At 36.3% G+C, this 26,948-nt stretch overlaps 1 protein-coding gene across 3 annotated transcripts in view; it reads left to right on the top strand.

Annotated features, from left to right (window-relative positions):
- Window positions 1-26,948, top strand: part of SEPTIN7 (septin 7) — a 120,477-nt gene that overhangs the window by 3,870 nt on the left and 89,659 nt on the right. Inside the window, exon 2 of one of the 3 annotated variants that reach the window (XM_032401782.1) lies at window positions 16,111-16,115. The exons of the other annotated variants lie outside the window; for them this stretch is intronic. Within the exon in view, the coding sequence (XP_032257673.1) occupies window positions 16,111-16,115 (5 nt within the window). The remainder of the gene's footprint in view (window positions 1-16,110; window positions 16,116-26,948) is intronic. 3 annotated transcript variants of the gene reach the window in all.

The raw sequence follows: 26,948 nt of genomic DNA, 5'->3' as shown, positions 1-26,948 counted from the left end.
CTCTCCAGAGGTAGGATTATATATACGGATTTGAGTTCAAAGTGATAACAAATATAGTATAATGATTAAGAATATGGGCTTTGGTGTTAGGCAGACATGGGTTTAAATCCTGGCATTGCCCACTTACTAGATGTATCAGGATACAATTAGGTTACTGCTTTTCCAACTGATGAAGGACCTTTTCTTTCCTTCCTTTTTCTTTTAAAATTTCCAATCCACTGTTGACTGATACTGTTGCAAAAAGTACTGCAAAATTTTAAAAAATGAAGATGCATTAAAAAAAGGGGAAATACAGCCCCAATTTTTTATTCAGTCCAACAGATATAAACTTATTTTTGCTATAAAAATTTTCATTTCTGTGCTCTCAGTTTCTATACTTCAGTGAAGTAAACCGATAAACAGTTCAGACTGGCTCACTGGTCCACACACCACACTTTAAATAGCACTGTGTTAGACTATGCTGCAGTAAGAAATAGCCCTAAAAAAATCTAAGTGAAGATAGCTAAAGATGAGGTTTTGCCTGTCATTCTAAAGTTTATGTACTTTATTTAGGCAAGTGTTTCTTAACTTCAAAAGTACTTGTTTGTAGGCTGAGGAGAGTAAATAAGTATCCCCAGAGGTTGCGGAGTAAAGCCTGAAGTTGTTCCTGTTCACATTATTTTGAATTTTTAAAAAAATCTTAAGTTATTCATGTGACATTTGCATTTTATTTGTTTGCCTTATATGTAGTATAAAGAGGCTTTCTTCCTCCTCCTTCCTCACCAATGTGGAAGTAAAAATTGACTCTCCTGAAGAGGTGACACATTAATTCTGTTCTGTTTACCTCTGGGGCCACAACTGAGTACTTGTGGTAGCTTCATTTGAGAAGCAAGGCTCCAGGTCAGAATTTCTCAAACTTGGCACTATTGTAATTTGGAGTTTTATAATTGTTTGGGGGGCTGTCCTTTGCATTGTACAATGGTTACCAGCATCCCTGGCCTCTACCCACTGGATGCCAGTATCACTACCCCAGTTGTGACAAAAAAACGTTTGCAGACCTTGCCAAATGTCATGGGGTGAGAGGGAGAGGAGAGAATCACCCCGGATTGAGAACCACTGTGCCAGGTGATGGAGAAGCCTTTGAAGGATCATAGGAGATGGAGAAGAAAGAAGTCTTTCTTTACTATCTAGTCCATAATTCTTCCTCTTAGTGCTCTCACCATATTTCCCAAAATTGGGAATCAGAATCACCTAGGTAGCTTATGTGTGTGTATATGTGTGTGTGCATGTATGTATGTAAGTTTATCATTTAATTAATGAATTTTTGTAAAATGTGATCAGCAGTTAACTGGATACATAACATTATGCTAGGTCAGTATTTTCCAAAATATAATTGATAAACCTCATGCATGAGGGACAGCCACAGCCTCTTGTTAAAAATGCAGATTAATTAGTTCCCACCACACATGCAGTGATTCAGTCTCTGAGAGGGGCCTAGGAATCTGCACTTTTAAATGCTTTCCAAATTAAGTAACTTTATTGAGGTATAGCTTTCATACAATAAAAGGCACAGAGTTTAAGTGTTCAGTTCAGTGAATTTTGACAAATATATATGCCTTGTAGCTTTTATTCCAGTCAAGATAAAGAACATTTTTGGAGAACCTGGGTGCCTTAGTCCTTTAAGTGTCCGACTCTTGGTTTCAGTTCCGGTCATGATCTTGGGATTGTGAGATCAAGCCCTGCCTAGGGCTCTGTGCTCAGCAGGGAGTCTACTTGAGATTCTCTGCCTCTGCCCCCACCCCCCCCACCCCATGTGCTCGCTCTCTCTCTCAAATAAATATATATATATATATATATATTTTAAAGATAAATAACATTTCCATCACCCTAGAGTTTCTTGTGCCCCTGTGCCGTTTTCCCTCTACTGCTCCAGGTAACCACTGGTCTCATTTCTAATGTCCATAGATGAATTTTTTAAAAATTTTTTAAAAAAGAAGCAGCTTCATTGAGATATAATTCACATGCAGTCGACTCATTTAAAGTGGTTTTTCTGGGTAGCTTTTTAAAGTTTTTTCCCCCTAATTTCTTTATTGTGACAGATTTGAAATATGAAGAAAACATGAAACAATAGTAAAATTATCATCTTGGTACTTTTAAAAGCATACAGATTGTAGTAGTCTTCCAGAGTTTCATAAACAGTAGGCTTGGGATAAGGCCCTGATTGTTTTTCAGAATGATTAAAACCATTTTTTCCAGTATTACTTTGTAAAATATATTTGAAATATTCCTGCAGTGGCAATTTGAGATTTTTGTAAATGTAACAAATACTTGACTGCCAACAAAGTGTCAGACACTGCAAAATAGTAGTAATCAAGAAAGCTATGGCCCATGGCTGTATGGATGTTAACATAGTGTTTGTGTTTTCATTTCTGAAAATGCTTTTTATTCTATGGGGGAGTTTATATTTGTCAAGTAAGTAATACAATCACTTTGTTCAGAATTGAGAAGGTTAAAAAGAGATATGTAGTGAAAATCTTTCTACTCCTATCAAGTAACCCAGTTTCCTCCTCAGGCAACCTTTTTTAATAGTTTCTTTTATGTTTCTCTGGAGGTGATTTTTACATATACAAGCAAAAAACATACATTCCTCCTTTCCCCACCCATGGTAGCATCAGACACACATTCTTCCTCACCTTTTAATTTTTTCCACCTAGTGTATCTTAGGATATTCCATATCAGTATATGAAGAGCATTCTTATTCTTTGATACAGCTGTATAATTCCATTATAGGTAGGCTGTGATTTAACATGTCCCTTTCTGATAAGACATTCATTTTCAATATTTTGCTATTATAAACCATAATGTGGTGAGTAACTTGGGACATTGATTATTTCCCATGTGTTAGTATATTAGAACTCTTGAACCCTTTGACACAAGACATTATTAACTAAAGTTGTAGTATTGATGTTAAGTCATTACCAGCTTAGGACTTCAGCACTCAAGTTCATTCATTTAACAAACATGTCTTGTGCCTTGTGCTGTGTGGTGGGCACTGGGGATACTGAGTTAAATGCCATGACGGTCGAAATAGAAGGTGATTAAGAGCTTAGGTTCTGGAGTTAGACCTGGATTCACATGTCTAAATCTTAACTGAATCTTGGGCAAATAACAGAATTTTGTTTCCTTCTCTGTAAAGTGGGAATCATAAAGTTACTGGATAATTAAATGAGAATTAAATGAGATGATAATGTGGCAAGTTCTTAGCTTCACATATCGAGCAGATGTTAGCTTTTTTTTTAGATTTTATTTATTTATTTGACAGAAAGAGACACAGCGAGAGAGGGAACACAAGCAGGGGGAGTGGGAGAAGGAGAAGCAGGCCTCCCACGGAGCAGGGAGCCCGATGCGGGGCTTGATCCCAGGACCCTGGATCATGACCTGAGCCGAAGGCAGACGCCTAACGACTGAGCCACCCAGGTGCCCCAAGAGCAGATGTTAGCTTTAAAAAAAAAAGTTATCATGGGGCACCTGGGTGGCCTAGTCAGCTGAGCATCTGTCTCTTGGTTTCCACTCGGGTTGTGGTCTTAGGGTCATGGGATTGGGCCCCGCATTGGGCTCTGTGCTGATCTCCAAGTCTACTTGAGATTCTCTCTCCCTCTCCCTGCCCCTCCTGCTTGTGCTCCTCCTCTCTCTCCTTCTCTAAAAGAAATGAATAAATCTTTAAAAAAAAAAAAAAGTTATCAGACTATATGGCAAGTGACTATTTACTTTTCTGCCTTCATTTTTAAGTTTCTTAAAGTCAAGGACTGTGTTTTGTTCACTCTTCCCTACCTGGCATTTACTTAGTAAATCATTTGTGATATGATTTTAAGGTATATAGAGTATACAGTGGAAATACAGAGCAGGATACCTTTTCTGAACTGGAAAAGGTAAATCTTTAAGGGTAGATAAGAGTGATTAGGCAGAGGAGGAGGAAGGATACTTACTCTAGGCTGAGAAGTCATGGTAATTTATGAGGCTAGACAGGTAAGTAGAGATCTGGTGTCCTGTGCTGAGGATTTAAAAAAAAAAAATCTTTATTGAAGGATTTTAAAAGGAGAAGAATAGTAACCATGAACATCATGATGATAATTCCAGTAGGGATAGCTAGAACACCAGGGTGGGGCCAGCGAATTGAGGGCGGTTAACATAGCAGTCCTAGGACTAAAAGATGAAGGACAAGGGTGCCTGGGTGACTCAGTCGGTTAAGCGTCTGCCTTTGGCTTGGGTCATGATCCCAGGGTCCTGGGATCAAGCCCCATGTTGGCGTGTTGGGCTCCCTGCTCAGTGGGGAATCTGCTTCTCCCTCTACTCCCCCTCCCCACTCATGCTCACTCTCAAATGGATAAATAAAATCTTTAAAAAATATATAAAAAAGATGAAGGACAGAACTAGGGTAGTGGCAAGGGACATGAAGTGAAGGGGATGGTTGTGAGGGGATGTAGGTGGGGAGTAACGAACCCAGAATATCTGAACCTGAGTAAATGGGTGATTAGTAGGTATCATATATTGAAATAGGTAATTTAAAACATATTGAGAGGCCTGGAGAACATCTAAGTATGCAAGTCTGGTAGTCTTAATACTAGGAGAGACCTTTAGGATGGAAAATAAAAATTTAAGATTATTGTGAATTTATTCATTTCTGCTTTGAATTTTTACATTTACTAACTGAATCCACCATATTGATCAAAAGCTATACTGTAGTTGGGTCAGTAAATTTGTTGGTACCTTTTTTTTTAGAGTTGGGGAGAGGGGCAGAGGGAAAGGGAGAGAGAGAATCTTAAGCAGGCTCCGCGGCCAGTGGAGAGCTATTGCAAGGCTGGATCTTAAAACCCTGAGGTCATGACCTGAGCCTAAATCAAGAGTTGGACGCTTAACCGACTGAGCTACCCAGGCGCTCCTGTTGATACTGTTTTTTTTAAGACTTTGTATTTGTGGTTTGGTGAGAAGAGTTGAAGGAAATTGGAATAAAATGATTTGTGTGAAACTTCAGTGTCCTTCAAAGTTAGACAGACTGGGGTCTCCAATTTCCTAAGTAGTACTAAGATGTTTACTTATTTAAAATTTATACTGATATATTTCATAGCAATAGCTCTTTCACACCAAGGGTCACACTAGTGTTTCTTTACATGAATAACATTTTGTATCCTTAATGTTCAAATACAGATTGTAATTAGAGTTCTTTTCTTTTTGAGGAAGATTTTGGTATGTATTGTTAATTATAGCGAATACTATAAATACTTTGCGTGAGATCATTATCTGTGTAAGAGGAGGCAGAATCTTATTTTAATTTTTTTTATTTTTTTAAATTTTATTATGTTATGTTAGTCACCATACAATACATCATTGGTTTTTGATGTGGTGATCCACGATCCATTGTTTTCGTATAACACCCAGTGCTCCATGCAGTACGTGCCCTCCTTAATACCCATCACCGGGCTAACCAATCCCCCTTCCCCCCTCCCCTCTAAAACCCTGTTTGTTTCTCAGAGTCCATAGTCTCTCATGGTTCATCTCTCCCTCCAATTCCCCCTCCCCCCATTTTTCCCTTACTTCTCCTATGTCCTCCATGCTATTCTTTATGTTCCACAAATAAGTGAAACCATATGATAATTGACTTTATCTGCTTGGCTTATTTCACTTAGCATAATCTCCTCCAGTCCCATCCATGTTGATGTAAAAGTTGGGTATTCATCCTTTCTGATGGCTGAGTAATATTCCATTGTATATATGGACCACATCTTCTTTATCCATTCATCTGTTGAAGGGCATCTCGGCTCTTTCCACAGTTTGGCTATTGCGGACATTGCTGCTATGAACATTGGGGTGCATGTGGCCCTTCTTTTCACTACATCTGTGTCTTTGGGGTAAATACCCAGTAGTGCAATTGCTGGGTCATAGGGTAGCTCTATTTTTATATTTTTGAGGAACCTCCACACTGTTTTCCAAAGTGGCTGTACCAACTTGCATTCCCACCAACAGTGTAAGAGGGCTCCCCTTTCTCCACAACCTCTCCGACATTTGTTGTTTCTTTCCCTGTCCATTTTTGCCATTCTAACTGGTGTAAGGTGGTATCTCAATGTGGTTTTGATTTGGATTTCCCTGATGGCTAATGATGATGAACATTTTTCATGTGTCTGTTAGCCATTTGTATGTCTTCTTCAGAGAAGTGTCTTTTCATATCTTCTGCCCACTTTTTGACTTGATTATTTTTTTGGGTGTTGAGTTTGAGAAGTTCTTTATAGATCTTGGATACCAGCCCTTTATCTGTAGTGTCATTTGCAAATATCTTCTCCCATTCTGTGGGTTGCCTCTTAGTTTTGTTGACTGTTTCCTTTGCTGTGCAGAAGCTTTTTATCTTGATGATCCCAAACACTCATGAAAGAAATTGAAGAAGACACAAAAAGATGGAAGAATATTCCATGCTCATGGATCGGAAGAATAAACATTGTTAAAATATCTATGCTACCCAGAGCACTGTACCTTCAGTGCCATCCCAGGCAAAATTCCAATGACATTTTTCAAAGTGCTGGAACAAACAATCCTAAAATTTGTATGCAATCAGAAAAGACCCCGAATCGCCAAGGAAATGTTGAAAAAGAAAAACAAAGCTGGGGGCATCACGTTGCCCGATTTCAAGCTATATTACAAAGCTGTGATCACCAAGACAGCATGGTACTGGCACAAAAACAGACATATAGACCAATGGAACAGAATAGAGAACCCAGATATGGACTCTCAACTCTATGGTCAAATAATCTTTGACAAAGCAGGAAAAAACATGCAATGGAAAAAAGACAGTCTCTTCAATAAATGGTGCTGGGAAAATTGTACAGCCACATGCAGAAGAATGAAACTCGACCATTCTCTAACATCATTCACAAAGATAAACTTAAAGTGGATGAAAGACCTCAATGTGAGACAGGAATCCATCAAAATCCTAGAGGACAACATAGGCAGTAATCTCTTTGACATCGCCCACAGCAACTTCTTTCAAGATACATCTCCAAAAGCTAGTGAAACAAAAGCAAAAATGAACTTTTGGGACTTCATCAAGATAAAAAGCTTCTGCACAGCAAAGGAGGCAGAATCTTCATCGTAATTTTATCTTAGTGCTTTCTGTTTATGCTGTTATTAAAGTAACCAGGGTAATACATGTAGCATTGTAAAAATTTGTTACGTGTAGCATTCTGGGATGTGAGGTGATCTATACAAGGAAATTTTTTTCAGTAATGAATGAACCGTTTTTAATTTTAAAAAGTTTTAATAGATATGCTTAGTTGCTTTTATGATGAATTCAAACAAATTTACCAGGAGGAAAAAAGCCATTAAGTTATTTCAATTGCTGAAGGTTAATTTGTGTTCTTTCTTAATTACATATTTTTTCCATGGTTGTAATTAGTGGTGTATTAGTGGTTAGTGGTTCTTCACTGTGGTCAGACATTGAAAACACTTCCAATGCTTAACACCCTTGGAAGCTTATTAGTTCACTAGCTGTGAGGTGGGGCTCAGAAATTTGCATTTTAAGTATTTTAGATAATTTTGATGAACAACCAGAGTTCATAAACTCTGGTGTGAATTATATATTATGAGGTAATATAAGTAAAAGTACTCTGTAAACTCTTAAATTTTTACACAAAACCAGGATATTATTCACTTAATATTTAATATAGTTTTTGGTATATTAATCTATATGCAGGTAATTTTAATATGTATATAGTGTTACAATGTTGGTATCATGATTTGTGTAGCCATTTTATTATTTTGAGACATTTTGTAGTTTCAGTATTTTAGAATTGTAAGTAGTGTTTGAAAGAGTATCTTTAAACAAACCTCTTCTGCCTTCCCATTATTTTCCTAGGGTATTTGTTAGTTTAGTTCCTTAAACTTGTTTCAATTTACATTTCTTATATTTTGGAGAGAGAGATTTGTTACGTATAAACTGATTAGCTTTCCTACTTTCAGTGGAATATACTGAATTTGTTAAAGTCACCATCAGGAACATTTGATTTTATGCTCTGAGTTATGGGGCTATTAAATAATGCAATATGGGAGTAGTTTTTGTTTTTTAACAATGTATAGCTTTTCACATATTTCTCCTTTCATGATGTACCTACCTTCTTCTGTCCTTGAGTCTGTAGCTATCTAGTTTACTGTTACAAATCTCTGTGTTTTAGTTGCTCTGTTTTTATTTCTTGGTTCATTTCTTTATTGAAGGTCTGCTATCTGTTAAGCATGAAGTTAGATTTCCATTTCTGGTTCCTAGCTATAATCTGTAGAATTAATATGCTGAGTGAAAAGGAAAGAAATTTAAGTGGAAATGATTCCTGTTCCATGGATGTATAAAATGTGCAAATAGAAAAGAACTGCAAAAGTTCTTTATATAGTCACTGTATAATTTGCAAAGACCTTAGTTCTCAATGGATGGCTTATAGTCTTACTTTTCTTGTTGCTGAGAAGGGTGAATTGAGTAACATTTCTCTAGTGTAAGTTTGGAGACATGAGAACTTGGCATGAAGGGATGAAATTAGTGATCCTAGATAGAACTGTAGTATGTCCTGTCTTGGAATTTGTGTTAGAATGTTAAAGTTGGTCTAATACAGTACAACTGGGAGTTACTTTATGAGATGCTAAATTCAGCTGTGAGCCAGAAAGATAACTGGAATGACTTAACTGGCAAGCAGACCCATCAAAAATACTTAAGTTTGTGTTTGACCATGGTGCTGTGCTGTGCTGTTAAAATGATAATTACACAGATGTAATTTTTTTTTTTTTTGAAATTTTGGAATAATTTTAGACTTTTTGAAAAGTTGCAGCCCCTAACTTATTGAAAGTTAAATATTTGGTCAACGTGGAGGAAATGCAGAAATAATACCACAGACATGCAGATACAGCATGTTATATGAGGTAAACACACCATCAACATTAGTGCTGGCCAGGACTAAGGGAGTTAAGAGAGGAGTTTTATGCTTGATGGAAACATCTTTAATTGGAATCTTTGTTCAAAGTTTTTGGGTAGGGCTGGGAGATTCCATTGTTTTTTGATTGAAGGATGGGTGTTCTAAGTATAGTTCATCATTAGTGGAGTCCATGTAACAAATTATCAGCATGATTCTTATCCCCTACTTCTAGGCTGAGGCCCAGGTATCTGTTTTTATCAAGCTTCCCAGATGCTTCAGGTTACAGCCAAGTTTGGGAATCACTTATCTGCAAGATAAAAGTCCAGAGACCTTAATAATAGCTGTCATCTATTGCACAACCACTACAATGACCATCATTTATTATACTCATTATATGTGAAGTACCAAATATTTCATATATACCTTGCAGTAACCTCATAAAGATGTTATCCTGGTCTAAGCCTCAGAAAGATTATGTAATTTACCCTTCAGAGTGTAGTTCTAAGTTACAGCAGATATTGGAAATCAGATTTCTAGCTATATTTATACTGCCTTATTATTCTCTTATGTGTTCTGTCATTAAAAACTTAGGCAGTCATTTTAGGATTTCCTTGGTTGGACTTTTTCTTCTACCCAGATTGAGTAATATTCTTTGTATTTTTGCCTCTGCTTATGCTGTTCTTATCTACCTTGAAGCCCCATCCATCCATTAAGGAAGGTCCAGCTCAAAACTACTCATTCAGGGAGATTTTTCCCAGTTATCTGAGTCTTTGATGATCCTTCCCTTTCATTGAACTCCTAGAAGATATGTTTTTAGTAGGTAATAGCACAATTTCTAATGTATTATCAGTTATTGTTCATGTTTAATTATTGTTGGTGGAGTAGTGTTTGCAGTATTGTGATGTGTGGCATGCTTTTTTGAGCTCCCTACCACTCTCTAGCTTTATTGTGTATATAGTACTGATCTTGAATAGAATTCTTTTTTATAATGAAGTATAAGTTGAAGGCCTTGGTTATGGGTTAAAATAGAACTTACAATTTTGAGATATCAAATTATTTTGGTTACTTCGGTAGCTCACTAAGGCAGGCTTTTAAAATCTTTGGTTGTAGAGTAAATTTAACAGATATATTTATAATTTATGAGTAATTTCAACAGTAATACAATTTGGTTTGCAATACAATTTTTTAAAAGATTTATTTATTTGAGAGAGAGAGAGAGAGAGAGAGAGAGAGACCGTGGTGGGGGAAGGGCAGAGGGAGAGGGAGAGAGAGAATCTCAGTCAGACTCCCCACTGAGCATGGAGCCAGCAGACTCAAGGCTTGATCCCACAACGCTGAGATCATGACCTGAGCTGAAATCAGGAGTCTGATGCTCAACCAGCCGAGCCACCTAGGCACCCCTGCAATACAATTTTTTTTAAAGTACTTTCTTAGGAACTGTATTACTCTGCTATGGCTATCATACCACAGATTGGGTGAATATCACAGATTGGGTGGCTTAAACAACAGACTTTTATTTTCTCACAGTTCTGGAGGCTGGAAGTCCAAGGTGTGAGCAGGTTTGGTTTCTTGTGAAGGTTCTTCCTGGCTTGCAGACAGCTGCTTTCTCAGTGTGTCCTCATATGGCCTTTCCTTTGTTCGTGAAGAGAGAGTGAGATGCCTTAGGTATCTCTTCCTCTTTTTATAAGGGCACCAGTTGAATGTGTTTGGGGCTCCACTGTAAAGACCTCCTTTAACTTCGATTACCTCTTTAAATGCCCTGTCTTCAAATATAATAGTCACATTGTAGTTAGAGCTTCAACATATTGACACAATTCAGTCCATAAGAGGAATCGAATTTCTATTTTCCTATATGGCTTGTAATGTAGATAAGCTATAGAAAGTTTTTTAAAAAAATGGATAATATTTTTATTGATTTCTTTTTATTAGGTAAGCAATACTAGGATGAATATCAGTTAAACATTTTATGAGTCATGGGATTTGGTATTCTGACAAGAAATGGCTTTGATGTCTTTTAAGAAGCTAGTTTGGGAGATATATACTGAAATAATTTGAATTCTTTGATGAAATTGCTATGTTGTGTTCAGAATGAATTCTAGTAAAATGCAGATTTTGTGTGTGTGTATATGTGTGTCTGTCATGAGTGTAAAAAGCACAACAGTGACGGATTAAAATGGAATAAAGTTAATCTTTTGAAAATTTTGAGTATGTTTTTGATACTACTTTTGTTATTTTTTTGATATTTTTACAAGATCTCAGGACTGGAAGATGGATCAAGTTATTTAATCTAATTATGCAGAAAGTGCTCTAATTTCCTCCTCTGCAGCATACCTGTCAAGTGGCTGTCTAACCCTGCCCTGTCCAATACTGTAACCATGAACATACATGGCTGTTGAGCACTTGAATTGTGTCTAGTCTGAATTGAGATTTGGTATAAAGGTAGAATACACAAAGGATTTTGAAAATACTTACTTTGAAAAAAGAATATAACATGATTTATTTTTATATTGATTATATTTTGAAATGTTTTGAATATACTGAGTTAAAATATATTATTACAATTAATTTTACTTTTTTTTTTCTTTTTTTAAATGTGGCTACTGGAAAATTTAAAATTGCATGCGTGGTTTGTGTTGTATTTCTAACGGATGGAGCTGGCTTAGCCTGTGTTAGAAACTCACTACCTTCTGAGGAAGCACATTTTATCTTTGAATAGCTGTCACCATTAATTTTTTCTTCCTATTTTTGTATATATCTGAAATCTGTCTTTTATATTTGTATTCAGAAGTTCTCTTTTACTCCTTGAGACTAAAAAGTAAGTCTAACTTCTCTTTTTAATATTATTATTTAATAGTCTGAATACAACTTTCTCTGAGTCTTTTGTAGAGACTTTTAGTCTTTACATTTTCTTTATGACAGGGTTATATACCTCCAACCATTGTTGTTACTCCCCTCTGAACTGTCTTCATTTGGTACATATCCCTGCTGACTTACCTTTTGATAAGGAACTGAGTATCTTTTGATTTTTTTTTTTTTTTTTTTTTTTTAAGATTTTATTTATTTGACAGAGAGAGACACAGCGAGAGAGGGAACACAAGCAGGGGGAGTGGGAGAGGGAGGAGCAGGCTTCCCGCTGAGCAGGGAGCCCGATGTGGGACTCGATCCCAGGACCCTGGGATCATGACCTGAGCCGAAGGCAGACGCTTAACGACTGAGCCACCCAGGCGCCCCGAGTATCTTTTGATCTTAAAATTACAGATCAGAGGGGCGCCTGGGTGGCTCAGTTGGTTAAGCGACTGCCTTCGGCTCAGGTCATGATCCTGGAGTCCCTGGATCGAGTCCCACATCGGGCTCCCTGCTTAGCAGGGAGTCTGCTTCTCCCTCTGACCCTCCCGACCCTCCCCTCTCTCATGTGCTCTCTCTCTCAGTCTCTCTCTCTCAAATAAAAAAATAAATAAATCTTAAAAAAAAAAAAATTACAAATCAGAATAAATCCTTTGTCTTGTACATGCTGTATAAACCTGTTAATGAGTTAAACTACGTTTTAGGGTGACTTTTAGTTTCTTATTGACCTATGGAGCATAATGTCAACTAAGATTTTTCTACCTTTTCCTCCTGCACTACTGTTTTATCTTGCTTCTTCAACACTTTTTTTTTTTTTTTTAAGAGGAGCTTGTTGATAGGTGAAATGTGTTCCACCACTGGCTTCTTATTTTTGCAGTTCCATTTTATAGTTCTGAACTAATCTGAGACTTTGTCTTCAGATTCCAGTTCAGGGTGGTCAAAAAGGACATGGTTTGTATCCATATATTTCCATATTAAATTTCATTTGGATTTTGAATGTGTCATATAAAGTATTTGTTATCTTTTTCAGCTTTTATCATATGCAGGTTTGACAAGTGTTAGCATTATGTTTTCATCAAGGGGTAGAATAATGTTATCTGGGCTTAAGGATGGATCCTTGTGGTGTATAATTATGGAAGTTGACATACTTCTGGTCAGCTATTAATCCATTGTATTTTATTAGTATTCCAGCCTTTGTTTCTCCGCCTTGCTCAAGCTCACATCGTGATTGAAATCTTGCGAGAATTATCTCCTGTAATTTCTTCTTTTGCAGTCTAATGAACTTGTCAGAAATGGAAAATAAAAAACATTTGATTTACCTATTAAAAATAAAAATCCATACTGACTTGTGGTTAACATTTCATTTTCTTTCTATGTGATCCTTTTGTTTTTTGTTTTAATGGAAATGCTTCAAGTTCTTTAATAGTAACTTGGAAAATAGAAGATAGTATAAAACCAAATTACTTCCGAGTCCAATTAGCAAAATACAACCTATGTTAAAATTTGGATATATTTTCTTTTGGCTTTTTTCTTTGTAAACTTTTGAAAAAGCTGTAATGATGGTGGCACATGATTACATGTGTTTTGGGTAAATACTTAAGCTAAGTCATTGGTAGATCCGTGCTTAACTTTTAAAGAAATTGCCAAACTGTTTCCCAACATAGTTGTAACATTTTACGTTCCCATCAACAGTGTATAAGAATAGTTGCTTTACATACTCAGCAACACTTGGGATGGTCACTCATTAATTTTAGTCATTCTAGTAGAATTGGAAATACTTCATTGTGATTTTAATTTGCATTTTCCTACTGACTCATTGAGGGTCTTATGTGCTTATTTGCCATCCATAGGTCTTTGGAGGTCTGTTACAATCTTTGGTCTGTTGTATATTTTTTATACAACTCTTACTGAGTTGTATATTTTAGATACTAGTCTTCTTTTTTTTTTTTTTTTAAGATTTTATTTATTTATTTGACAGAGAGATAGACAGAAGAGCACAAGCAGAGGGAGTGGCAGAGGGAGAGGGAGAAGCAGGCTCTGCACTGAGCAGGGAACCCGATGCGGGACTCGATCCCAGGACCCTGAGATCATGACCTGAGCCGAAGGCAGATGTTTAACCATCTGAGCCACCCAGGCGCCCTAGATACTAGTCTTCTGTTGAACTATTCAGATAACTTATTTCTCATTATACTTTTTATCCACTGTCAATTTTTGCCTGTCACAGTTATTACTGTGCTGTTAGCTTTAATATAATTTTCTGTTTCCATTATGCTACATTTTTGAATTGGAATTCTTTTGTAAGAAAGAGCTATTGTGTCTCATGTTCATTTATTCAGTTATTTATTTATATTGGTATGGACATATGAAATTAACTTTATCACTTTTGTTGCTCAAATCGTCCTGGATTTGACCATTGGTAGCTCTTTCAAGTTGGCTCCTATTCATCTCAACATGCCTTATCAGTTTTTGGGAGCACTTCCTTACTTTTTGGTTCATCTTGTATTTTTCCTGCCTAAGTCCTGGAATCAGTCATTTTTCCAAAGAGTACCAAGTTACTTTTATTTGAGAATAGTATTTAGAAACCAAGATTTGAGCACTGGAAGTGTTCATTGCTATTAGGCTGTCATTGCTTCTAGGTGTTTGGAGCAGATAGATCTAGGAAATTGTATATTTATATACATTTACGCACCCATATTTACACATATGTGTATATATAAATATATGTGTGTATGTATATTAAAAACCATGAATTCATACCGATAAACCAATTCTTTTATAATTCTGAACTAATCTGATACTTTGTCTTCAGATTCCAGAAACCCTGCACTAACATAAGGTTCAGTCTAGCCTTTTTCCCCCCTTATTTGTGAGTCCTTTCTCCAACATCGAACAACCTGGCCCTCATCCACATTTTATTACATATTTGTACATATCTGGTATATATATAACTGTAGTTTCAGAATTGCTGTTATAGATATACTTACTTAGTAGACTAGTATTTGTGTATACTTCTTTTTGTCTTTAAACTCTGCAGTCAAAATACTGTTTTCCAAAGATACTTGTGTTCTTCCTTCCTTACCATGTTCAGTGGAGTTACTCGTTTGAAATACAGTTTGTTTCATTTGTTACTGTTTCAAGTCCATTTTGAGCTCTTCTCACATCTTGGCTGATTTTTTTTTTTTTTAAGATTTTATTTATTCATTTGAGACACAGAGATACAGAGAGAGCATGAGCAGGGGGAGAGGCAGAGGGAGAGGGAGAAGCAGGCTCCCCTCTGACCCAGGAGCCTGATGTGGGGCTTGATCCAGGACTCTGGGATCATGACCTGAGCCGAAGGCAGACGCTTAACCATGTGAGCCACCCAGGCACCCTGATTTGGGTTATTTTTTATTGGGATATTTGAAACATTACTATGGTGTTAATAGTCAACTCTGTAAAACAGTATGTCCAGAAGTATCCATCCCTCCTCTCATCTCTTTTACCCTATTCTCCTTCCCCGCTATCACTTTTCCATCCTTCTGTATGGGTAACCAATGTTATTAGTTTCTTCCTATCTTTTTGCATGAAGGAGGTACATGTAAGAAAGGAAATACACAAGCTATATGTGAAAGGTAGTGTATTGTAGATACTGCATACCTGCTATAACAGCTTTATTGAGATGTAATTCACATGTGCCATAAAATTCACCCCTTTAAATTGTACAGTTCTGTTGTTTCTGGTATATTCATAGAGTCGTGCAGCCATCCCACTGTCTAATTTTAGGACATTTTCATCAGAGAAAGAAACCCTGTACCTATTAGTAATTACTACTCCATTCCCTCCGCTTCCCAGGTTTTGGCAACCACGAATCCATTTTCCATCTCTATAGATTTGCCTGTTGTGAGCATTTCATATAAATGGAATCATACAGTATTTGGTGTTTTGTGACTAGCTTCTTTCACTTAGCATGATGTTTTCAAGATGCATCCATGCTGTAGTATGTATTAGTACTTTGTTCCTTTTTTGTTGTTGAGCAGTATTTCATTATATTGATAATACTACATTTTGTTTATCCATTCACCCATTGGTGGGTATTTGTGTTCTTTCTACTTTTTGGCTATTGTGAATAATGCTGTTGTACACATTTAAATACAAGTTTTTGTGTGGACTTATTCTTTTGGTTCTCTTGGATATATATCTAGGAGTGGAATTGCTGGATCAAAGGGTTTCTGTATGTTAACTTTCTGAAGAACTACCAGACTCTTTGCCAAAGTATCTGTGGTATATTACATCCCCACCAGCAATGTATGAGGTTTTCAGTTTCTCCACATCTGTCTACACCTGACATTGTCTTTTTAAATTATCTTAGTAGCTGTGAGGTGCTGTCATTGTGGTTTTATTTTATATTTCTCTGATGACTAATGATGTTAAGCATCTTCTTGTGTGCTTATTGGCAACTTCTATAAATCTTCTTTGGAAGAATGTCTATTTGAATGCTTTACCTAATTTTTAATCAGGTTATTTGCCTTTTTATTTAGTTGTAAGAATTCTTTACATATTCTGGATATAAGTCCAGAACAGACTGGATAGATGATTTGCAAATATTTTCGGCTATTCCCATGGGTTGTCTTCACTTTCTTGACAGTATTCTGTGAAGCACAATGTTTTTAATTTTGAGAAAATCCAGTTTACCTTTTTTTATTGATGTATTATTTTTGGTGTCATATTTAAGAAACCATTCCTAATTCAAGGTCATGAAGATTTTCAACTGTTTTCTTCTAAGAGTTTTATAGATCTAGATCTTACAAATATTTAGGTCTTTGATCCATTTTGAATTAACTTTCGTACATGGTGTGAGGTGGGTAACTATTTTCTTTCTTTTGTATATGAATATCCAGTAGTCCTAGCATCTTTTATTGAAAAAAAAACTTTCCTATTAAGTTGTCTTGGCAACCTTGTAGAATAGTTGACCATAAAATGTAAGGGTGTATTTCCACCGTTGATTTGTACGTCTCTCCTTACAATTGTACCACACTGTTTTGATGACTATAACTTTGTAAATGAGTTTTGAAACTAGGAAGTGTGACTCCTCTAGCTTTGAATGGTTTCAAGATTGTTTGGCTATTTGTCTCTTGAATTTCCACATGAATTAGAGAGTTAGTTTGCTAGTTTGTGCAAAGAAGCCAACTGGGACTTTCAGTGTGGGGAGTATTGCCATCTGAACAAAATTGTCTTCTAATCCATGAATGCAGAAGAGCTTTCATTTACTTAGATCTTTAGTTTTTTGATGTGTTTTATAGTTTTCAGTGTGTAATATTTGCTCTTTTATTAGATTTATTTCTAAGTATTTTATATTTTGATGATATTACAAATGAATTTTTTTTTTTTAGTTTCATTTTAGGTTTTTTGCTAGCATACAGAAATGTAAGTTTTTGTTAATCTTGTTTCCTGCAACTTTATTAGTTCATGGTGTGTGTGTGTGTGTGTGTGTGTTTTAGTGGATTTGCTAAGGTATTTTATTTATAAGATCATGTCATCTGTGAATAGAGATAGTTTTACTTCTTCTTTCCAACTTGATTGCCTTTTCTTTTTCTTGCCAAGTACCTTGGCTTGAACCTCCAGAACAGTGTTAAGTAGAAGTGGCACTAGACTTCATTGTCTTGTTCCTGAAGAGTGAAAGCATTTAGTCTTTCACCACTGAGTATGATGTTAGCTGTGGGTTTTTCTTAGACATGCTTTATGAGGTTGAGGAAGTTCCCTTTTATGCCTTGTTTGGTAAGTGTGTTTATCATGAAAGGGTGTTAGATTTTTTGTCAAGTGCTTTTTCTGTGTCTAGTGGAGATGATCATGTGGTTTTTTTTTATTGTTGTTATTCTTATTGCTTTATTTACTTAATATGGTGTATTACATTGGTTAATTTTCATATGTAGAACCAATCAGTGGATGAATTCCACTGGTCATGGTGTATACTCTTTTTTTATATTGCTGGTTTTGGTATGCCAGTATTTTGTTGATGGTTTTTGCATGTATATAAAAGGCATTTGTCTGTTGTTGTTTTTTGATGTGTTTGTCTGATTTGGTATCGGGGTAAAACAGGGCAATGTTCTGTCCTCTTCTGTTTCTTGGATTAGTTTGTGAAGGATTGAGCAGTCTTTAAACACTTGGTAGAATTCACTAGTGGAACCATTTGGACTTGGGCTTTTCTTTGTGGGGAGGTTTTTGATCACTAATGTAATTTATTTATTTATTTAATTAAGATTTTATTTATTTGAGAGGGGGTGGGGGAGAAGCAGACTCCTCGCTGAGCAGGGAGCCCGATGCGGGGCTTGGTCCTGGGACTCCGGGATCATGACCTGAGCTGAAGGCAGACGCTTAACGACTGAGCCACCCAGGCGCCCCATCTTTATTTTTTTATAGGACGTAAGATTTTTTCTTCTTGAGCCAGTTTAGGGTAGTTCGTATCTTTGTAGGAATTTTTTCATTTCTCTATAGGTTATTCACTTTGTTGGCATGCACTTGTTCAGAGGTTTATCTTTGTAATCTTTTTTGTTCCTGTAAGGTTAGTAGTGATTTGCCCTCTTTCATTCTGAATTTCATTATTGAGTGTTTTCTCTTGTTTTCTTGATTAGTCTTTGCTAAGGTTTGTTAAATTTTCGTCTTTTCAATGAACCAACTTATGGTTTGGTTCATTTTTTCTGTATTATGTTTGTTACATATTTTATTTATTGCTGCCCTAGTCTTCATTTCTGTTTGGTTTGCATCTAGTTTGCTCTTTTTTTAGTTTCTTGAGGTTAAGTGTTTGGTAATTGATTTGAGATCTTCTCTCTTTAGCATAGGCATTTATAGCTATAACTTTTCCTCTAGGCCCTGAATTAGCTGCATTCAACAAGTTTTGGTATGTTGTGCTTTTTTAAAATAGTATTATTATTAATCTCAAATTTTATAGTTTCCTTTGTGATTTCTTTGACCCATTGGTCAGAGTGTAATGTTTAACTTCCACAGCTGTCACTTTTTCAAATTTCCTTTTGTTATTTATAATTTCATTCTTTTGTATATGAAGAGTATCCACAATAGCTGATTTCAACCCTTTAAAATTGAGACTAAGATGTTTAATATATGGTCTGTCCTGGAGAACATTTCATGTGCACTTGAGAAGAATGTATTTTGCTGGTTTCAGGTGCAGTGTTCTACATATGTTAAGTCTAGTTGCTATGTTCAAGTCTTCTGTTTCCTTATTTATCTTCTTTGTAGTTGTTTAACCCATTTTTGAAAGTAAAGTATTGAAGTCAGGCTATTATTGTTGAATTGTCTTATTTCTCCCTTTCATTCTCTTAGTTTTTGTGTATTTTGGGACTCTGTTTTTAGGGGCATATGTGTTTATAATTGTTATACCTTCTTGATAAATTGATGTTTTAATCAGTATTAAGTATCCTTGTCTGTGGTAACAATTTTGTCTTAACGTCTGTGTTGGAGCCACTCCAGCTCTCTTTTTATTTTTTAAATCCTTTTTATTTCAAGGTAGTTGTGTCTGTGATTCTAAAAAGAGTTTCTTGTGGGCACCATATAATTGGATCATGGTTTTTAATCTACTCAGCCAATATGTGCCTTTTTATTGAATATTTAATCCTTAGACTGGCTAATGTTATTTTGATCTGTCTTCAGATTTGCTGCTGCTTCTGCTAGCTCAGATATGTTATTGAGCCTCTCTACTGAAGTTTCATTTCAGTTGTACTTTCTAACTTGAGAATATTTAGTTCTTTTTAATCCTTTTTTTTAAAGATTTTATATATTTATTTGACAGATACAGATGAGACATAGTGAGAGAGGGAACACAAGCAGGGGGAGTGGGAGAGGGAGAAGCAGGCTTCCTGCCGAGTAGGGAGCCCGATGGGCTCGGTGTGGGGCTCGATCGCAGGACCCTGGGACCATGACCTGAGCCGAAGGCAGATGCTTAACGACTGAGCCACCCAGGCGCCCCTAATGCTTTCTTGTCTTTTTATTGACATTCTCTGTTTGGTGAACATTGTTCTCATACTTCCCTTCAGTTTTTTAGACATGGTTTCCCTTAGTTCTTTGAACATATTTAAGAAAGCTATGCCTTTGCTTAATGTCTTGGTGTTCTTAGGAAATAGTCTTTATTGATTGCTTCCCCCCTGTATATGGGACATTCTTTCTTGTGTTTTTTGCATATCTCATAATTTTTTGTTAAAAACTGGCTCTTTTAAATAATACAACATGGCAACTTTGCTCAGATCTCCTTCCAGGGTTTCTTATTGCTGTTTGTTGTTTGTTTGGTGACTTTCTGTAAATTCTGCTTTCTGTGCTATGTGTTGTCACTGAAATCTCTGGTTATCTTTGTGGTTATTTATGGAGTCTTCTAGGGCAACACCAGACAGGCCAAATAATGATAGTTGTCTGGGAATGGGGCTTCAAAAGAGCCTGTCCTGCCTCCTCCAGTTGCTGTCAAGATGCTGATTTTTGCCATTATTGTGTGCTGTTGGTTTTCAAGGCTCCTGTGGAGCTGGGAGGGGAGATGAGAATGGGCAAGTTACCCAGATTCAGCCCCTTTATTTTGGATAAGTGCTCTGTGGATGGCTGCAAGCCTTTTGTTAACTTCCAGAGTTTTTAAGAAGTTGATTTTGACAGTTTTCTCATTGCTTTTGAAGGAGAGAATTTTCTGAGATCTTTACCCTGTCAGTTTCTTTACTGTCACTCCAGTCTGTATCCTTTTGTTTTCCGTGTGCACACAAGAGAATGTTTAAAGGTACATAATACTGTGTCAGCTGTCTAAAACAGTTTTTCCACTTAATATAATGTTATCTGTCATGCTTATTCTTCTAAAACTTATAATGTGTGGTATTTTTACATATGGGAATACCATGATATATTGTTTCTTTCACTTGTTTTTGGAACATGGTTTTTACAGTCTTTTACTTTTATTAACTGTGTTTTGTTAGATGTTCTTATAGCTAAATCTTAAATATATTCTCAAAATTATGAATGTGTGGAAGTGGAATGTGTTGAGGCTGGGAGCATGAAAGTTTATGCTTTTGGTCTGCAAAACCAGATTGCTCTTCAGGGAAATCGTTTAAATTTATATTCCATCAGTCATGTAGGAGATGCTTATTTGCCAGCATCCTAAGTACTGGGTACTATTATTCATTTCATTTTGTGTTCCAGGAGATCTTTTGGCATGATGGAAATGTTTTATATCCTTGAAATGTTCTATATCTATATCTAGTACAGTAGCCACTAACCACATGGATCCTCAGCACTTGAAATGTGACTAGTCCTAAATGAAGTGTGCTGTATTTCAAAGATTACTACAAAAGAAAAGGATGCAATGAATATGTGAAATGAATCATAATAATTTTTATATTGATTGTATGTTGAAATAGTGTTGTATATACATTGGTTAAATAAAACATTATTAAAGTTAAATTCTTTTTACTCTTAGTTTTTTAATGTGTTTAGTGGAGTAATTACAATTGCATATGTGATTTATTTTATACTTGTATTCGGCAGTGCTGATTAGACTCTAGACCATTCTTCCTTTAAAAAAAAGCCCTGCTTCTTTAAAGCTTATGCTGTTTAATAGCAGCATGTTCTCACACTTTTTAAATTTGCCAGTTTGTATTTATTCATTCAAGATGGCACAAAACACTTAGTTTTCCTTTCCTCCCCAAGCTCTGTCATCATTCTGGGGCATTTTTAGTGCCCATGTGTACAACTAATTCAGTAATTTAGCCTCACAATTTCTGGGTTGTGCTTGGGCCATCATTTTAACGGTCCCATGTAGTTATCATCTAGAACTTCTGTTCCACCTCTAAAATTTTAATTGTATGGCCTATTCTAACCACAAGTTCACATTCTTTTAGCTTTCTCATTTCCTTGTTTCCTACCTTTCATCCTTGACCCTTTTCATTTTTGTTCACTGAATCACTTCAGCTATACTTGTCAGCTCCTGTAATCCCTTGTACTTTTGTGCACACTTTCTGCAAAATAAGAGTTTCATATGACTCCTACAGCCTGTTTGCTTGTACTGAAGTTGCAGATTGGTACTGGACAAAAAGATTCTATGGCTTCTGGGATGCATTCACACAGATTTGTGGTCTTCAGCCTTAACATGCATATAGAGTTGCTTGGCTGTCTCCTATGGACTCCTAGTCTTTCTCTCTATTCTTGTGGTTGCTCATTCAAATGTTACCTCTTAATATTCCCTGGTCCTCCTCTCCTTAGAATTAGTACATGATTTTGTCTTCGGCCCTTGGAGAAAACCTCGTCCCTCACTCTAGAACATTGTATCCTGACTTACCCTTTTTTCAGCCATTTGTCTACTTGATCTTTTCTATTAGCATTTAAATGGATGCAACTATCTTTTTTTTTTTTCCCTTAAAACCCTCCCTTGATCCATTGTTATTCTCCAGGTTCTACCTTATTGCTCTGCACAGATGAGCATTCAGAAAGAATTGTTTATACTCATTCCCTGCATTTATTCACTGTTTATTTACTTCCAATATGCATTTTTCTTCTATCTTTCCCCTGTTCTGACAAAGGTCCCTAATAGTAAGTAGATTCTTCTATATCTATATTGATCACTCCAGAGCTTTTGGTACAGTTGACCACTTCTTGGAAAAGGCCACTATAATTGATCTCCTTAAACTGCATCTAGGAACCTCTTTTTTCCTCATTCTTTTTCTCGCTCATCTTTTTCTAGATTTGTGTAGGTGGTGGGATGTTAGTGTTGGTTCTGGCCTGCTTCCTACTTCGTGTACTGTATTTGGATTCATACCCATGGCCTTCTTACCATTTAAGTGTTGGTTTAAAATGTTTTATCTGTTTCACCCAGACATTTCTAGAACTTCTAACTTTTATATATGCAAGCTGTGTACTAGACATTTGTCTCTCTAAAGTCCAGTTAACACCTTAAACTCAAGTGATTCCTGCTTTTAATGATTGGTACCACCGTAATCCAGTTGTTCAAACCTAAATTCAGAAATCTCAATCTTAACACCCCCCGGGTTAGTTATAGAGACCTGTAAATTCATCTCATTAATATCTAACCTAGCACTGTCCAGTAGAAATTAATGTAAGTCATATATGTAATTTAAGCTTTTCTTTTTTTTTTTTTTAATATTTTATTTTTTTATGATTTTTTATTTATTTATTTGAGAGAGAGAATGAGATAGAGAGAGAGAGCATGAGAGGGGGGAGGGTCAGAGGGAGAAGCAGACTCCCCGCCGAGCAGGGAGCCCGATGTGGGACTCGATCCCGGGACTCCAGGATCATGACCTGAGCCGAAGACAGTCGCCTAACCAACTGAGCCACCCAGGCGCCCTGTAATTTAAGCTTTTCTAATAGCCACATTTAAAAAGTAAAAAAAAAACAGGTGCAATTAACTTTAGTTCATATTTTATGTCACTCAATATGACTAAAATTTCATTTCAGCATGCAGTCACTATAAAAATTAAGATATTTTTCAAAATTTTTTTCATACTAAGTTTTCAAAATCTGGCATGTATTTTGCATTTACATCCCATCTCATTTCAGGCTAGCTAAATTTCACAGTTTTTGATAGCCACGTGTAGCTAGTGGCTACCTTAATAGACAGTTGAATTTTAGCTTCTGTTTCTCTTCATCCTCACTTCTTTCTTGGCTCAAGTCTTAATTTTTTCCCTGGGTTACTGCACCAGCTTTTGGGATTGCTATCATTCTGAGAACACTTATAGTTCATCTTCAATATTCTTGTTAGTGGTAATTTTCTAAAATAAGAATGTGATTCTGCCTGTGAATTAATGTGATTGTGCATTCTTATGCTTAAAGTCCTTTAATGATCTCCATAAGCTTTCAAGATGAAGTCTAATCTAAGATCCTTAGTGTGGCTACACAAAAATAGACTCCAAATGGTTGAAAGACCTCAATGTGAGACAGGAGTCCATCAAAATCCTAGAGGAGAACACAGGCAGCAACCTCTTCGACCTCAGCTACAGCAACTTCTTCCGAGAAACATCGCCAAAGGCAAGGGAAGCAAGGGCAAAAATGAGCTATTGGGACTTCATCAAGATAAAAAGCTTTTGCAAAGCAAAGGAAACAGTCAACAAAACCAAAAGACAACTGACAGAATGGGAGAAGATATTTGCAAATGACATATCAGATAAAGGGCTAGTATCCAAAATCTATAAAGAACTCATCAAACTCAACACCAAAAGAACAAAGAATCCAATCAAGAAATGGGCAGAAGACATGAACAGACATTTTTCCAAAGAAGACATCCAAATGGCCAACAGACACATGAAAAAGTGTTCAATATCGCTCGGCATCAGGGAAATCCAAATCAAAACCTCAATGAGATACCACCTCACACCAGTCAGAATGGCTAAAATTAACAAGTCAGGAAATGACAGATGTTGGCGGGGATGCGGAGAAAGGGGAACCCTCCTACACTGTTGGTGGGAATGCAAGCTGGTGCAGCCAGTCTGTAAAACAGTATGGAGGTTCCTCAAAAAGTTGAAAATAGAGCTACCATACGACCCAGCAATTGCACTACTGGGTATCTACCCCAAAGATACAAAAGTAGGGACCCGAAAGGGTACGTGCACCCCGATGTTTATAGCAGCAATGTCCACAGTGGCCAAACTGTGGAAAGAGCCAAGATGTCCATCAACAGATGAATGGATAAAGAAGATGTGGTATATATATACAATGGAATATTATGCAGCCATCAAAAGGAATGAGATCTTGCCATTTGCAACGACATGGATGGAACTGGAGGGTATTATGCTGAGCGAAATAAGTCAAACAGAGAAAGACATGTATCATATGATCTCACTGATATGAGGAATTCTTAATCTCAGGAAACAAACTGAGGGTTGCTGGAGTGGGGGGTGGGGTGGGAGGGATGGGGTGACTGGGTGATGGACACTGGGGAGGGTATGTGCTCTGGTAAGCGCTGTGAATTGTGCAAGACTGTTGAATCTCAGATCTGTACCTCTGAAACAAATAATGCAATATATGTTAAGAAAGAAAAAAAGAAGAAGAAGAATGTAGCAGGAGGGGAAGAATGAAGGGGGGGAAATCGGAGGGGGAGAAGAACCATGAGAGACGACGGACTCTGAAAAACAAACTGAGGGTTCTAGAGGGGAGGGGAGTGGGAGGATGGGTTAGCCTGGTGATGGGTATTGAGGAGGGCACGTTCTGCATGGAGCACTGGGTGTTATGCACAAACAATGAATCATGGAACACTATATCTAAAACTAATGATGTAATGTATGGGGATTAACATAACAATAAAAAAATTAAAAAAAAAAAAGATCCTTAGTGTGGCTAACAAAATCTTTTCTTCATGATCTGGCTTTTGCTTAAGTTTCCTATGCTGTAGCTCCCAGACACTGAAACTAAGATGTATTAAATTTGTAGTTCCCATAGAGAATCATGCTCTCCTTTTGCTTTTGAGCCTTTGCAGTTACCAACTAGTTTGCTTGAGACCCGTATTTTCCAGCACCTACCCACATTTCTCATCAGACTAAGACCTGCTAGTCTTTCAGGATCTGAAGCATCTGACCTAGGAATAGAACCAAGCTCCTCCCCCTCCCCCTGCCTTTTTTGTTCTCATAGCCATTCTTCATGTTTGCCTAGATCATAGTATTTTATCACTGTTATTATAATTGCCTTCTAACTTACCTGACCTTAGGTTCTTAGTTTCATAAGCAGGGATCTTGTTTTTATTAATCTTTGTGTACCTAATTGCTAGTACATACATTGTGAAGGTCCAGTAACTTTGTTGATTGAGTGAGAGAGTAATTCTATATACGTAGAGATCTAGATTCCAGGTTCAGAGTAAAGAAAAAAAAAGCTTTAAATTATAAGTCATCTTATTCTTACATATATTCATAGATTTAAATATTAAAATATCTTAAGCAGATTAACTAGGAATCCAGAATAGAGAAAATAAAAGTTGGTTTCATCAGTACATAATTGCTCATCTCAGTGAAAAGGGAGGAGCTGAGGGCAGGCAAACTAAGACATGAACTCTTCAAAAAAATTAGGGTGAGGGGACATTAAAGCCAACATTTAGGACATACCCTTGTAATCTTGTAACATTTTAGTGTTCTTGTTATTAAATCTGGAATGTAGGTATTTTTATACCAGTTATACTTAAAATATTTAAAACATTTAAATGGTGACATTCTTTAATTTTTCCATTGGGTTATGTAAGACTAAGCAAGTGCTGGAGAGTTATATCTATGTATACGATGTAAGGCTTTTAAGAATACTAAGGAGTAGACAGATAAAATTATGTATCAATAACCTTTCCTTTTGTAGTGCGTAGTTTTTTGTACTTAGAATTGGTTAAATTTTACAAGAAAGAAAATTATTTTTGTCCATGTATAAAACAATGTACAATATATGTATGTTTTAAATTCCAAAGGGCACAAATTGAACTTGAAGTTAATTAGGAAAAGACCAAATGTTTATCTTTGAAATTTAAAGTTATGGATAAAAAGCTTGGATCTTTATAGCCTGATTTTTTTTTAAATTGCAGTTATTAAGGGGAGGAATAGAATTCTGGTGACATTAAGGTAATTTGGGGCTGAATGTCTCATTTTGTAAAGATGAGGGAAGTTGAAGGTTTGTAGTACATGTAGCATGGGTATGTTTTAATTTTCCTCAAATTCTGGTTTTTGTCAGGTTTCCTTTCTGTTACAGTTCCCCTTGCTCAATTTTGTTGTTGTTATGGAAATGTATTTTTGGCATTTTTCAAAATAAATTGCTGCTTTTCTCTTCTGGAAAATTTGTTGAAACACATTAATGTTCAGACCTTTAAAAACGATAATGAATTTCAGATGCCAAGATTTTCATAACTTTATTCTTTGGAATCGGAACAAATGGCAAGAGAAGGTGAAGTATTCTTAAGGGTTCCAGTAATCTATCAGTCGGAACTTACTTGAAGCATCTTGTTCTTCAAATATAATTGATTTCTAGAAATAAGGTTAAGTAAGTTAAACACTGAGATTACTGGATATTGTATTTAAGTTGATTTTTCCACAGACAGTGAAATAACAAGCAGTGAATTGTTGTGATTTGATTTTCTTAAATAAGAATTTTGCCATAGAGATTTGGCATAGTAACTAAAAGATTTTTGTAAATATATGCCTTTAGAGAAGATGATTTGGGGGCGCTTGGGTGGCTCAGTTGGTTAAGCGGCTG

The sequence above is a fragment of the Phoca vitulina genome, unplaced genomic scaffold, assembly GCF_004348235.1.
Source record: "Phoca vitulina isolate PV1807 unplaced genomic scaffold, GSC_HSeal_1.0 scaffold4, whole genome shotgun sequence".
In the NCBI taxonomy this organism is placed as follows: Eukaryota; Metazoa; Chordata; class Mammalia; order Carnivora; family Phocidae; genus Phoca; species Phoca vitulina.
This window is presented reverse-complemented; position numbering and strand designations above follow the sequence as displayed.